The 15,078-nt window shown below is 46.9% G+C and overlaps 1 protein-coding gene across 3 annotated transcripts in view; it reads right to left on the bottom strand.

Annotated features, from left to right (window-relative positions):
- The window catches only part of RPS6KA6 (ribosomal protein S6 kinase A6), a 36,156-nt gene extending 29,985 nt beyond the window's left edge, over window positions 1-6,171 (bottom strand). The window contains exon 1 of one of the 3 annotated variants that reach the window (XM_064426511.1): window positions 5,963-6,171. In XM_064426511.1, coding sequence (XP_064282581.1) covers window positions 5,963-6,037 — 75 coding nt within the window. In that variant the 5' untranslated portion in view covers window positions 6,038-6,171. Of the gene's footprint in view, window positions 1-5,509; window positions 5,543-5,962 lie in introns of those variants that run through there. The other 2 variants (XM_064426510.1, XM_064426512.1) reach the window with 2 other exon arrangements.
- Window positions 6,172-15,078: the final 8,907 nt, after the last annotated feature.

Below are 15,078 nucleotides of genomic sequence, written 5' to 3'. Positions count from 1 at the left end.
TGTCACTTCATCTAGGTTGTTCCTGAGAACACCATTTAATGTACTTTCAACTTGCTGGCAAATCAAGTGCACTCAGCTATTGGATTTTTATGGCAGGTAATCATCCTAATTAACAATTTCCTATCGTACACTTTTCCCCTTCACTGTTGCTCCTTGGTTTGTGTTTGTTTTTTCCTGTCCAGTCTCTCTGTACTGATACAGACTGGGACACCTGCCAATTTCTAGTCCAAAGAATTTGATGTTCAAGAGCATGAATCTGCTTTTATTTCTTGATACACACAACTACACTTTTGCCATATTTGTTTATGAATTCTGGTCACTGTCCATTAAAAAAAAATTACAAGGAACAAAAATCTGCAAACTTGTTGGAATAGAACCCAAAGTCTGGTAGCTCGTTAAGTAATCCAGCTAAAAAAAGTCAATGACAAAAATCAAATCATTACTGTCTTGTACAGTCACTTAATTGGCTGAGTTTCAATAACCAGAAGCTGGCAAAAAAGAAAAGTGACAGTTAATACTTATTTCCCACCTCTGTGGAAACCAGATACAAAATGCAGCTTCCACAGCCAAGTGAGGCTCCTTTTAGTGATTTATTCATGAACATTCATGCACAAACATACAGAACAGAACAATTTTAACCTCTAAGTCAATAGTTACTACATATCTACCAATGCACAAATTTAATTTATTATTGTGAATTAAAAAGGAAAGCTCTCTGTAAAAAGAGCAGGTGAAAGAAGCCAATACTATGATTGTGAAGGAGATTCCTTCATCTTTCAGTCATTTTGCTGTTCGGTGCTGCTTAAGTCCTACAACTGAACATTTTAAACATTAACTCTCTGAAAACACAAACTGAACTCAGACTTTTAGGCAAACACTGACGACACTTTCCAAACACACAATCTGGAAATGACACAAAGTACCCCACATTGTTGATTAGTAAAAAATAACAAAAGGAACTATGTAAATAGATGAGCTCAAAGTTTAGGTCAGAGCACCTGGCAGGTCAGACACTTCTGCAGAGGTGCAGGATGAGGGTCCCAACAGCCTGGCAGGGAGCAGGGAGAAAAATGCCTCTGGATTAAATGGATCCCATAGCTGGGACCATCCCTGTTTCCTTGGGAGAATATCCAAAGGGCTGGGAAAAGGCTTAATGACAATTGCACATGTTCCTCCTCTGATTAGGACAGCAGAACTATCCCCAGTATTACCAAAGATTGGAACCATCTGCCCCCCCATATTAAGGATGTTTTCACTGTTTACGTGGTAAATTCCTTAGGACTTGGTGGGTCTACAGGTTTGGGCTGAAAGAAGCCAAGCAAAAGGTCAGCAAAAATGCCTAATCCCAGGAAAAGCAGTGGAAGATACAAAGCAGGAGCATCCTGCCCTGGTTTTTTATGTCTTCGCTGAGGGATTCAAAGAGAATTTTAAAAATTCTAGAAAAAGCAGAACTGGGAATTTTATCATCATACTATAATTAGAAGTAAAAAGCAGTATTCAGCACCAGCCACCTAAAATCTTGTCTGGCTTCAAACAGGTAAGTTCTACCCAAGGGTCACCAAAAGCTCCTGTATCCTCCCAGCTCCTCCTTCCCTGGGCTCCATTTGGGAAGTTCCTGGGGTGTTCCCAGAGCTGCACCTCAGGTCTCCCTCATGAACACAGGAATGAGCAGTTTCCCTCCCCACAAACAGAAGGAATCCTTCAAGTAGTTATTTCAAAATATCTGAGTGGAAGCTTACATCAGAAATCCCAATTATGTCAAAAAGACTTTGAAAAAAAATACCCTGACAGGACGACCACATTTGTTCCTCATTTATTCTTAATTACATCTATAGAGAGTTTGCACCATTAATTTAATTAGCAACACACTGGCCTACTGAGGATTTCCTGAGATAGGTCTGAGGAGTTTGAGGGTTCTGGGCACATGCACTCCCACCTACACAAACTCTGGGCCAGCCCCACTCCCTCAATTCCCCCCACAAAGGGAAGAGGCCTCTAAACTCCCTCACACTCTGTAACACACCAAGTGAAAAAGGGGATAAAGCAATCTAAAGCACCTGAAACCCATAATCAGTTACTAGGGAGAGCTACAAAGTTCTTTTCCTGTGGCAAATAAATCATACATTGAGACAGGACACCAAACCTTCAGCAACATATAATTAGTGATTTTAAAAGAACATTTTGATCCTTCCCATTATCAGATCAAGGGAGAATTACGTGTGCCTCCAAGAAGTCACAGCTCTGACAAGACACAAAGCTGACCCCAAGCACAGGGATCACTGAATTAGCAAAGGACTTGAGATCTTTTCATTCCTGCCTGTGTACATAACCTTAACTCCAGAATCAAAGGGCACAAAGCAGCCAGCCTGCAAATTATATTTAATGGCAGGTAATTCTACAAAAGGATTAGATTTAAACTTGAGGAAAGCAACTATTTCAAATTTTATTCTTAATGTAGTGAAGTATATAAATAGCAGAATTCTACCTATAACGAGTAAACAAATCATGCCATTCTTTAGGGTTACTGTGAAGTGCCTCCACAGGTATCCTGCAGGAAGCAAGCTGAGCTACCTGCAACAGACTCCTGGCAGACTCAGAACACTACAGCAGATTTCCAAAATTAATTTCAGAAGTGGTATACAAACCCACCATCATTATTATTGTATTGCAGCACTTCAGTGCATAAAGACACTCATTGTTTTCTCTTTAAGAGCATTAACGTGCAAACTTTTTTTTTTTAAAGGCAACTTGCTCTCCAAGACCTTTACAAAATCCGTGCATTGCTGCAGTGGCTGAGGGCACTCAAATTAGGGGGCAATGTTTTACTTTCTCCCCTCAGCAGAACACCAGGCGATTGTGGAGATTCTGAGAGATGCACTGAACTAGGTAGAGCTGAGTCATCCACGTCACTGCCAGTAATTACTCACAAAGGAGTTATGCAACTCCTAACACTGACAAAATTCAGTGGCCTTTGACAGACCGGGCTCAGAACGTGCTCCAGAGATGGGCTGAGAACACTGGCCAAAATCAAAGATGTATTTATCTCCACTGGCAAAGGGAGCAGCAGAGCTCAGCTCACGGAAAATCCTTTCGGAGGGCAGCAACTTTCAATGCAGCCCCGTTTTCCAGCAGAATACTTTAGTTTTCAGTCACTTTTTTGTTTCAGCCTTGTCTTGCTTGTCACAATCAGGCAATTAAGCAACTGGTTCTTGAAGTATTTATTGCAAAAATAAGTATTTGAGAAGAGGTTGCATTTATGCAACTCACAATATTCATGTCTTGCAAACAGCATGTGCTTACAGCAATTACAGAGCTCGCTGTAAATGCAATCCTCCCAGTTCAAGGGGCAGAAAGTGCCCAAATTCCTGAATTCTGCCCAATTCCAACTACTTCTGTATTTCATTCAGCTTGGTCACTAAAATGCTAATGTTTACTTTCCCGTTTCTTTGTAGACTGTAATTACATTTTCATAATCTACAACAGTTGATTACGATCAACACCCTCATACCTATTTTTGTCACCATGGAAATACTTATTAATCCAATATCCAGGGGGGAAGAAGTTCACTGAATATTTGAAGCTTTAACTGCACAACGTTAATCCTTCCTACCTAGGCTTAAGGAATTCCCAGAGTCACAAAACAGCTTCAAAAGTGACAGTGTCACAGGAATACAAACACAGTGCACAGCCCCAATTCCTCAGCACTTCAAAGACCCCCTCACAAAAAGGGCAAAATAATTAAATCCTGACCTTCAGTAATTTCTTCCAAAAGTTCATGCTGTTCTTGTCACTCAAAGCATGAAAATTTGTTTCCTACTTTCAAGATCACCTCCTTTCCTTGCCAGGTGTTTTTACTCCAAGTCAACACAAGTGCTACTGGAAATGCACTTACTGCTAATAACATAATCCTGAATTTAGTCAACAAGCAGAGTCTCAGAGAAAACCATTCCTCGGATTTCTCCTCCTGTGCCACAGCTGATGGACAAGAGCACCAGAAGGCACAAGTTAATCTTCAAAATAAAAACCTATTTCACAGTAGCTCTGTTGACTGCAGTTCCAGCAAGGCCAAGGTCAGAGATCTCTCAGACTGCCAGTACAAGGCTGTAAGGAATACTGTGAGCTATACTTAATTCTGTAAAATCTAAGTGAAAGTCAAAACTAAAATTCATTTTGACATGAAATGCACCTTTGTTGAATCCCCAAGCTGCGTGGATGTAGAAATCCAAGTGAGAAGTGCAGCACACCCCTGAGATCACTTACAGAAAGGGTTATGACAACACAGGTATTTGTTCCTGTCATTTGGGAACTTCACACTCAACTTGAAGAAGCTGGTTTGGCACAAATGGGCTCTAAGAGCTGCTGGCCAAACCTAACAGGGACACAACAAACACCTTTTAATCTCCTTTTAATCAGAGCACAACTGCAGGAGCTTCACACAGACCTTGGAAAATGCAATTTGAAGAGTGACTGGGGCAAACAGTTGCCTTGAGATGTCACACACACAGAGCCCTTTCAGCTGGACACCCCTGCCCCGTGCTCTGCTGGCTCCCCTTGGTGGGGGGCTTGTCCAGCCAAAAAACACCCAGGGATGCACATCCCACTTCAGCTCTACACTTGATTATTTCACCACTGATACATCGTAATTTCCTAATATTTCCTAAAGAACTGATCAACAGGACTAAGAAAGTTCTCAGACCTTCGCTAAGTTTTGTACCTCAATTACAATAAACTGCTTTTACAAACAATATGAACAAATAAACCTTAATAGTTCTGCTGCCTTTCTGGTATACGATGCATATCCAGTGATTATAGTACCTGGCAGTGGTACTAAAATCCCCAAATATTAAAAGCACTAAGAAATCTTGGGATTTTTTTTCCCTTTCAATTTTTATCAGGGAAAAAAAAAATTCAACAAGACAAGGACATCCTTTCACTCTTGCACATTTTGTACTTTGAGATGGTTTTGCTACAGACCCTTTTCACTTGCAATAAGCAGAGTCTGGTGCACTACAGAGAGCAAGTCTGACCAGTTTTAAGCAACTTTGTTTAGATAACATCTTTTGTGTGTCTAACAGACCTAGGTGTAATCTTTTATTTGTCATAGCTGACGATACCTGATACGCAACCCTTCACTGCTGATTTCAAAGTGCCAGAGTTTTAATACTCGAGCACCACGTTCTGCTGAGGCACGGGAATCATTGCAACAGAACCAGTTTCACCTTTTATTTTCTTTTAAATTGCGTTTGCTCCTTGCTGATGAAGCACCTAAGCAATACCTCGAAGTTGCTCCTCGTTCTTTAACACGTTTAAGCATCCAAACCTCAGCCAGGCACCCCTGCTTCTCTCTGCCCGTTGTGTTTATGATAACCAACGCAGAGTTAGTTATTCAACGTTTAAGCATCCAAACCTCAGCCAGGCGCTCCTGGTTCTCTCTGCTCGTTGCGCGTATGGTAATTAATGTATAATTATTCCAGGAGAAGGCAAAGGCACCTCCGTAGTGACAACCTACCTGGATGCGCAGCCACATTAACGCCAGCAAATTTCCTGCAGAACTCAAAGTAACTTTTCACAGCAGCTACGGCCATAAAAGTGAGTTTACAACCCCTCGGAGGCTACGTGCGGAGGGACACCTGTGACACGAAGCGGCCGGGAGCGACACAAAGCCCCGGCCTCCCCGGGGCGCCGGTGCCGCTACCTCCACACGTGTCACGGCCCGCGCCGGGGGCACGGCGGGCCCGGGGCTACGCGGCGGCGGCGGCCGGGCCCGCGGGACGGCGGGGCCGGGCCGGGCCGGGCGGGTCGCGGCCGTGCGCAGGCCGGGGAGGCGGGCGGGCTGAGGGGGCAGCGGGGCGAGGCCGGCGCGGAGGGGCCGCGGGAAGCCGCGGGAAGCCGCGGCGGGCGCAGGTGCCGGCGGGGCGCGGAGCCGGCCCGTCCCCCCCCCCCGCTTCCGCCCCGCACTGACCTCGGCGCCGCTCACGTACAGCTCCATTTTGTGGCAGGGCTGCGGCTCGTCGTCCAGCGGCGCGCACGGCACCATGTCCCGGCTGTGGGGCCGCGGCGGCGGGGCCGCTGGCGGGGGCCGTGCGGGGCGGCGGGGCCGGGCGCGGGGCGCGGAGCGGAGCGCGGGGTGCGGGCGCTGCCGGCCGGCGGGGGCGGCGCCGCGCTGCGCTGCCCCGCGCACGCCCCCAACATGGCGGCCCGCGGGGGCGGGGCCTGCGCCGCACCGCGGTGACGTCAGGGCGGGACGGAGAATCCCCTGCATGGGGAGAAGGGGGGGGAATGACGCGTGGTGACGTCACCGGGGCTGCGGGCGGGCGGCGGCGCCGCCGCGCTGAGGGGGATTGGGGATGGAGGGGATTGGGAATGGAGGAATTGGGATAAAGGGATTGGGGATGGAGGGGTTTGGGATGAGGGGATTGGGCATGGAGGGGTTTGGGATGAGGGGATTGGGAATGAGGGGATTGGAGATGGAGGAATTGGGGATGGAGGAATTGGGAATGAGGGGATTGGGCATGGAGGGGTTTGGGATGAGGGGATTGGGGATGGAGGATGAGGGATGAGGGGATTGAGATGGAGGGGTTGGGGATGAGGGGATTGGAGATGGAGGGATGGGGATGAGGAGATTGAGGATGAGGGGATTGGGGAGCGAGGGGATTGGGGATGGAGGGGTTGGGGGTGAGGGACAGGTCTGAGGGGGTGTGGGGTGGATGGATTAGGGGTGAGGGACACAGGATGAGGGGCACTGGGGGTGAGGGACGGGGGTGAGCGAATTGCAGGTGAGACGAGGCTGCGGGGACGGGTCTGAGGGGGATCACGGCTGAGGGGACGGGGATCCAGGGATTGGGGATAAAAGGGTTGGGGATGAGGAATTAGGTGCTGAGGGGACTGTCAGGGCTCGGCGCTGAGGGGCACCGGCTGCGGGCCGCGCACGGCGAGGCTGTTCCTCGCAGAGCTGACAGAGGGGAGGGGAAAGAAAAAAAAAAAAAAAAGAAAAACCGAAAAGTTTCGTTCGGTTTTGTTATTTTCCGAATGTGCGAGGCGTGGGGACAGGAAGCGCGGGCGGCAGGGCGGCAGAGCCCGCTCCCCCGGGGCCGTGGGCTGCGGGAAGCAGCGGAGCCGCCCGCCGCCCCTCACAGCGAGCCGGCCCCGCCGCCCTCAGAGCGAGCCGGCCCCGCCGCCCCTCACAGCCAGCCGGCCCCGCCGCCCCTCACAGCCAGCCGGCCCCGCCGCCCTCAGAGCGAGCCGGCCCCGCCGCCCTCACAGCGAGCCGGCCCCGCCGCCCCTCACAGCCAGCCGGCCCCGCCGCCCTCAGAGCGAGCCGGCCCCGCCGCCCTCACAGCGAGCTGGCCCCGCCGCCCCTCACAGCCAGCCGGCCCCGCCGCCCTCACAGCCAGCCGGCCCCGCCGCCCTCAGAGCGAGCCGGCCCCGCGCCTCTGCCCGCGGGCGGGTGTGCGGGGAGAAACGCGGCAGCGCTGCCCCACGGGGGCAGGGGAAGGGGAAAAATAATATTCCCACTTCGCTCGATTTCAGGAGCTGGATGGCACTAGGTGATGCTGTCAACAGTAAACATACTAAAGGATAGAAAGCTGCCTCAATGACAGTTTGTATTTGGACATGCTGCATGACTTATCGATAAGCCCTGCCCTCTAGATAAAGCAAAGACTCAAACCGTTCTTAATTGCCAAATAATTTCTATGAAATGAGCACAAACAAGGGAACAAGCTGGTGCACCCCATAGCTCAAACACTTTCCATGCTGATTGTTTTGGCTCAGAAGTCAGCCAGCGCACAGACGAGCTGTGCTGCTCCAGCCCCTGATTAAAGCTGGTTCCCATCCCCTGGAGCTGCCCATTCCCCTTCCCTGTGGCTGAAGAGCTGCCTGCGGTCGGTGTGTCACTGCAGCAGCAGCCAGCTGCCACCTCAGCCTGTTTTTAAGGGTCTGGAACTCAACCATGGGAGACAAATGTTTTGGAGTGTGTACTGGGAATGCTTGTCCTTCAGGAAATAAAAATCAGGTGGGAAAATGGAGGAGCAAAGTCACAGGTAGTTTATGCCAACCAATAATTTATACTTTAAATATAGAATGGTTCAGGCTGAGTCACTTTATTTTTGTTGTGGTAGGAACGATTTGCAGGCTGTTGGTGCACACAGCCATATCCCAGTGTCACCAAATCTTCTGTGACATTACATCTGTACATACCTCATCAGTGCCATCAGGCACTTAATTTAAACACAAAGGAAATCAAGTGAGAAGTGAGTTTTGAAAGTTCTTGGGGTGCTCAACAAGAACTTGTGTCTAAAACTCCTGTGGCAGATGCTGTTTCCTGCATCTGGCTTTTCCCATTGCTCCAAATAATAACAGGCTGCAAACAAGTGTTCTGCATCCCCAGGGATTTGAGAAGTTCAGAGCAAAGCAATAATTAAAGGAGCTAGGATTGTTATTTGTGTCAAAGGCTAGAAAAGAGAAATTATTATGTATGTAGATATAAGAAAAAGGAAATTCAGAATTTCTGTTATTTTAGGTCTCACAACCAAATAAGCAACAGGCATTCAATAAAAAGGCAACAGTATGTCACTAAAATGTAAAAATTAGCAAGATCCCCCTCAAATGCTCTTTTACAGAGAAATAAGCCATCAAAAATGCATTAGCAAGTCACTGTTTTAGGAGGACCAGGGCCCTGTATCTTGGGTTTCAAATGAATATTTTGATATTATATACCTGGATATTATATGCCCATATTTCTCGAGCATCTAATCTGCCTGTAGGGATATCAGCTCTCATTTGGTGCCCAGGTTTCAGCTGGGGGTATCACATCCCTGCTGTGCAATTTGCAGCTGCATATTTCTGACATTTCAGCACCTTCATCTGTTCAGCAGGTTCTGCCCATTCCATCCCTCAGCAGGTCCTTGTAGGAGCAGCATGAGAACCTCTGAGGGACTTTGATTAGATGAAGGGTTCAAAATAATTAGTGTCTTAATGTAGATTCCCTTCAAAATTCATTCAACAGCATGGTAAAGTTGCTGAGAGTAGCATTTTACTGAGCCTAATAGGAAAGGAATAAAAATAAAAGTAATAATAATATAGTAATAAATGGAATCTGCAGCCAAAATTCAGCTTGTTCAGTATCAGTAACATGAAATCCAAGCACTCAGCTGTCCCTTTTATGCACCTGCAGCCCTGACAGCATCCATACTTACTTTACTTATTCAATTTCCCTGAAAATCATCATTCACACTTGAACATATGAACAACAGCTTATTTACGAATTTTTTAAATCCCTGCACATTTCCTGCATGTCATTCCCAGCAGGACACTTCTAAGAAAGGCCAATGACAGACTGGTGTTCCCTCTCCAGTTTTCTGGCAATCTGTAGCTACCCTAAACAGGATTATTTCAGAAGAATCCTGTAAATTTTGTGCTCATTCACCCAGCAAGTTTTCCAGGAAAGGAAAAATAAAAATATTTTCATCGGGCCAGTGCCTTTTGTTCCCCTCCTTTCCCAGCTGAGTGACACTGAACCCAAACCACAGCAAGGACAGCAGAGCTTTCCCCTGGAAGAGCTCAGGAAGGAAACTGCAAAAAGCAAAGTTTGAGGAGCTGCCCTTGCTTGTTCCATTCTGCTTTTACAGCTCTGGTGATGCCCCTGGAAGGGAGAAGGTACAAATTTGGCTTTGGGGGTTCAGCTCAAGGCAAGCTGAACTCTGAGGCTGGTTGCGGGGGGATACAGTTAATTCCTCAGGGCGAGTTTATTCCAGTTCATCATCCTTTCACCTTTAATCTGTTGTACAACACGAGCTCAGCACATTTGCAGAGCCAGGGCAGCACAGCCCTTCCCTGTTGTGGGGATGAATGCTCCTGGGCACAAAGCACGTCCTGTCCGTGCTCTCCTACCAGCAGGAAAAACAACTGTCCTGATGCAACCAAAACGTGTCCTTGTGGCCTTGGGTCCCTGCCAGGACTGCTCCAGAGGGGAGACTGCTTCACACAGGGCCTGGGGAGCTCCGTGGGACAGCTGGGGCCTCTAAAATGTGGAAATCCTCTACACACAGAGGAAATTGTTCAGGTCTAAGGAGGTAAATACAGCAACATTTTCATCTTTTTAGACACTGATATCCCAATACCAAACATCTGATTAAGATTCCATGATTAAGTCATGGAACAGCATCATGACAAAATCTTCAGTCAATGCTATGTTAGTGTGACTATGAAACAGAAATCTGAGAGTCCATATCCCACCCTGTATATTCTGATTTTTCAAATATGCACCTAAGCCAAGCTGGTTTATGTGTATGCACAGAGATGTGGTATCAAACACAAACAGTGTGACTTGTTAAACAGTTTACTGTGTGCTTGAGGAGGCACTCACACGAGGGAACAGCCAGAACCTCTCTGTTGTGGTTGTGTCAGAGTAAAAGTGCGAGGGAAGAGGCCCCTGGTGAGTCCCTGCCTCAGCTTCATTATATTTCCCCATCCCATCTTTGTGCTTCTGTAGCAAGGTTTTAAATGCTCACTTAGGGATAAAAAAAGGAAGCCAATTGGGAGATGATGCTCCCAGATCAACACCTTAAGAAAGATCTACTATTTCATTCTCACCGTCAAAGCAAACATATTTTGGGGGATATTTTGGAACCACAGGACAGACTTAGCAGCAAATTTTGCCACATTTGTCCAAAATGAGCTCAAGAAATATCCCAGCCATATGGAAAATACAATGAATTTATCTCTGCTGATCACAGTGCTTTGGCAGTAGGAGATGGAAACTGCACATAGGCATGGTGAATGAAGATCCTACTTGACTTATTTATGCTTATATATATTTGTTTCATTTAAAACCTTTTCTTTTTCCTTCATTTTGAAATGCATTTTGAAATGAAATGTCCTATAGTTTATATTTTACCCCCAAAACTGAGTGAATGCTTCAAACCAGTCAACTGACACATCTCAGTTCTTCTCTATCCTCAAAGAAAAATAGAAATTAAAGATGCAGTATCCTGTCTCCACATTGGCTAGGAAAGTAGATGCCAGACAGAACCTACAAACAGGGTAAGCAAGAGCTAAAAATACAGCTCCAGATTTGTGTTCAGGCTCAAGCAATTCGGGTTTCATAAACCAAGGGCGAGATCCTGCACAGAACAATCTTATGGGATATTTCTTCCATCCTCTTGCCAAAATTTTCTGGAATATCTACAATTAAGTGATTGTAACACCTCACAAATTCCACCTCTCACCAAAGTCCCTCACTCTGAGCCTGCTGCTTAGTTGGATCTGCTGTTCCCTGGCTTTCTATTGCAAGGGAGAGGGATTAACCCCTGTGCACATCTGGGATTTCACACAGGAGCACATCCCACCTCCAGGGATGGACCTCAGGCTTTGTGGGCACTTTTGGAGTCTGAGCTTAGGAAAGCCCAGCAGAGACCACAGGAACCTGCAGCCTCCACGTAATGACTCAGTGAGAGCCCCAAGGCCCAGCTTTGTCCAAGCTCCTCCTAAGGACTCATCAACAAGGATTTCTTTGGTAATTCATCTCTTTCCAAAAGCCACTGACGAAAACATGACCAAGTGTATTTCTGATAGAAACTCCCAAGGTTAGCTGAGCCAAGTGCAGTCAGAAAACGTAATTAAATACTGAAATAAGTCACTGCAGCAGTGTGCACACACCAACAGATGGCAAATCTACCACAAGCAATTGATCCTTTTTTTAAAAAAACCTGAATCTCACATACTTTTGTCCTTTTTCCAGAACTTGCTTCGTTGTAGTTCTTCAAACCTGATTTATCCTTGGAGCTGAAACCAAACTTGAAAAATCCAACTGAAATTCAGAGCGAATTTCACCTCAGAGCACAGAATAAACCACCATGATGTTCCAAGATGCAAATGTATCAACAATGAGGAATACTTAAGGGATTGATTGCATCCAAAATCATCGTGATCTCCATCTTCAGGGTAGTTCTTGTGACAGCAGAAGGTGTTACTTCTGCAGTGAGAGAGAGCCAAAGATGTTGCCAGTGCCTAACTTTAGCTAGGAGCCCACATACCATGCCTCAAACCACTATCCTAATCATCCCAGGTGAAAATTCTTCCCGTTTTGGAAGATTATAATTAACTTCCTACTGAGCCATGCTTAGAAAAATGCCTCAACCTGAAAGATGAAATAGGAACTTAGTATCTGTCAGAAATAATTCAGCAGTAGCTGTTTGTGTCTTGCAGTATAAAGACACCGATTTAAAATTATATATTTAGAAGTTGTTTTCTCCTTATTGTGTAACAAAAGGACTTGACTGGATGAGTAATAGCTGCACTGCTGGAGCAGGGAGGAGGTCGTGGATGCCACTTGAGGGGTATCAGTTTGGCTCTTCAGATAATTGCTGCAGCAGCAGTGAGTGCTGAAAGGGTCCCCAGTGCTGGAGGGGCAGAGCCCCACACCCTGCCAGCCCCTGCTGCCCTGCGGGTCCCCACAGCTCCACTGCTCTTTCTCCTCCACCACAATCAAGGTTATTTTCCAGCCGCCTTGACTTTGCTCCTGCTCCAATTGGGGCACAACTTGACTCATCAGTTCTTTATTTGGAACGCACATCACATTTCTGCACTTCATCAGTTCTGCTCCCAGTGAGGTCACTCGTTTGTGGCCATTCAATACTTCCTGCAAGTGCCCAGCTCTCAGTTTCACCTCTTCCCACTGCCCTGAGTCTGGAGCCACTCTTCAGCCAGGGATGCTCTTTGCAGCCCTGTGACTTTGGGTTCAGCAGGACATGAGCTGAGCACATTCTGGAATATGTTTCAGAATCAGTCTCTTAAGCCCAACTTCTTTTCCCATTAACTCTGGTGACAATATTCATAATAATTTCAATGGGAGCATGATAATTCTGTAAGTAATTGCTATCAGGAATTTAATTTAAACCTCATTTGACTGACATTTCTTGTTTGCAAGATATCTATTTTAGGAACAATGTCTTGCTAGTATATCTCTCTTCATCTTAGTCATGACTGATAACAGAATAATCATCTCAACCACTTTTCCTTTCCTGCATAATGGCTTTACTGCATTTTTACATAGCAAACACACAAGAATAGAAACAATTAGACAAATAACAGTATTATATGTAGATGAGCAGGTAAGTGACTAGAACTAACTTGAAACTCTTTACTAGGCTGAGAAGCCTCTCGAGCCACAATGGGGTTGTTGAAAAGACTCAGGAACGATGCAAGTTGCCTCTAACTTGTGTTTCCCTCAGCTGGGCTTTCCAGGTGTGTTAAATACAGAATGTCAACGTGCCAGAACTCCAGCCTGCTCCTGATTTCACTGCCAGAAAGACACTCAGGGGCTGGAGCATGTCCAGGGAGGGGAACAGAGCTGGAGAAGGAGCTGGAGCTTCAGGAGCAGCTGAGGGAGCTGGGAAGGGGCTCAGCCTGGAGAAAAGGAGGCTCAGGGGGGACCTTGTGGCTCTGCACAGCTCCTGACAGGAGGGGACAGCTGGGGGAGGCTCTGCTCCAGGGAACAGGGACAGGAGGAGAGGGAATGGACTCAAGCTGTGTCAAGGAAGGGTCAGGTTGGAGAACAGCAGGAATTTCTCCATGGAAAGGGTGCTCAGGCCTTGGCAGGAGCTGCCCAGGGAGGTTTGGAGTCCCCATCCCTGGGGGTGCCCAAGGAATGCCTGGAGGTGGCACTCAATGCTCAAGGTGACAAGGTGGGGTTGGTCCCAGGCTGGATTCCATGATCCCAGAGGTCTTTCCCAGCCTCAGGGATTTTGGGATCCTGTGCTGCCCTGCAGGAGCTCACTGCCCATCCTCCAACACTATCCAATAGCACAGCACCACCAGCAGAGTCAACACTGTCCCAGTCACATCCAGGACAAATCTGAAGCAGCAATTTCCAGGCAATGGATCTTTAATCAGTGCCTTTCCTACAGGGAGATGCCACAAAACACTTTGCAGGTCATTACCTTGTTCTTAATAACCAGCAGCAGCCACGGGGCAGCGAGTGCTGGGTGAGGAGGGACAGGGCTCACCACCCCTGCCACCTCTTTGTCATATTTCCTCCTTTGCTGTAAATCCACAGGGACAAGCAGTTATGAGGAGTCTTCAACAAGCTGAGTTTGACACTGAAAGAGTTGCTTCTCCTGTCACTGAGGAGCTGTCACAGGCATTGATGGAGCAGTGGCAGAACAGCTGAAAGGGGTAAAAACTGAGAGACAAGCAGAGTTCCAGTGATGAGGAAAAAAATCCAGTCCACGCCATGGGAGAGGCAGATCCTCTCACCCTTAATGGGAGGGTTTTTAGGAGATGTTGTGAATTGGCTTCAGTGAGAAGCAGGAGCACTCAGGAGGAAACATCTCACAGGATGAGGTCAGACTTGTAAAGAATGGCTCTTACCCACAGCCCAGCAGCAGAGGCACAGAGTGAGCAGAAATCACCTGCAAACAGCAAGGATAATTCTGGTGGGGCACCTCAGCCTCCCTAATGAAGCTACAAAACCTCAGCTCCAGCCCAACTATGTTTCACCAGTTTGTGTTTTGAAGCAAGTTCAAATAATGTAATTCTGAGCATCAATATTTACCTCGTAAAAGGAGGAGGAGCAACCTTTGACTTTTCTTCCTGCAACAAGCACAGTGTGGTACCACCCCTGGAAGGCCAGCAAAAAGCACCAGGGCAGGACTCTTCAAAAGAGGATGATCTGCTTTTTTAATACAAAAAAAAATTAATAAGCCTCACTTTTAAAATCTGCTAGCAGTAATCTCGAGGAAAAAAGAAATAATGCTGGGTTTGTGTGGGAAGGAAGCAGATTTAAATCTCAAATGAATGACGTACCTTGTAATTACAGGAACCATTGAAAGAGATAGTCAGAATTAAAATACTTCCAATATTCACAGCGAAATATTACTTTGAAAATCTTCAAGGATGGATAACTGCACATAAACAGAGGCAGATGATCAAGGGTTGAAGATCAAATTAACTCAAAAAAAGAAGTCAGCCTTGTTAAATGATATCTAAAATTGTCCCTGAGCTCAGCAGCGAGGGCTTGAGGCAGCGTGTGGCTGGGAGAGCACCAGCTTGGATTTACTGCGAGCTTGTGCCTTTGTG

The sequence above is a fragment of the Passer domesticus genome, chromosome 7 (genome assembly GCF_036417665.1).
Source record: "Passer domesticus isolate bPasDom1 chromosome 7, bPasDom1.hap1, whole genome shotgun sequence".
NCBI classification, from domain to species: Eukaryota; Metazoa; Chordata; class Aves; order Passeriformes; family Passeridae; genus Passer; species Passer domesticus.
This window is presented reverse-complemented; position numbering and strand designations above follow the sequence as displayed.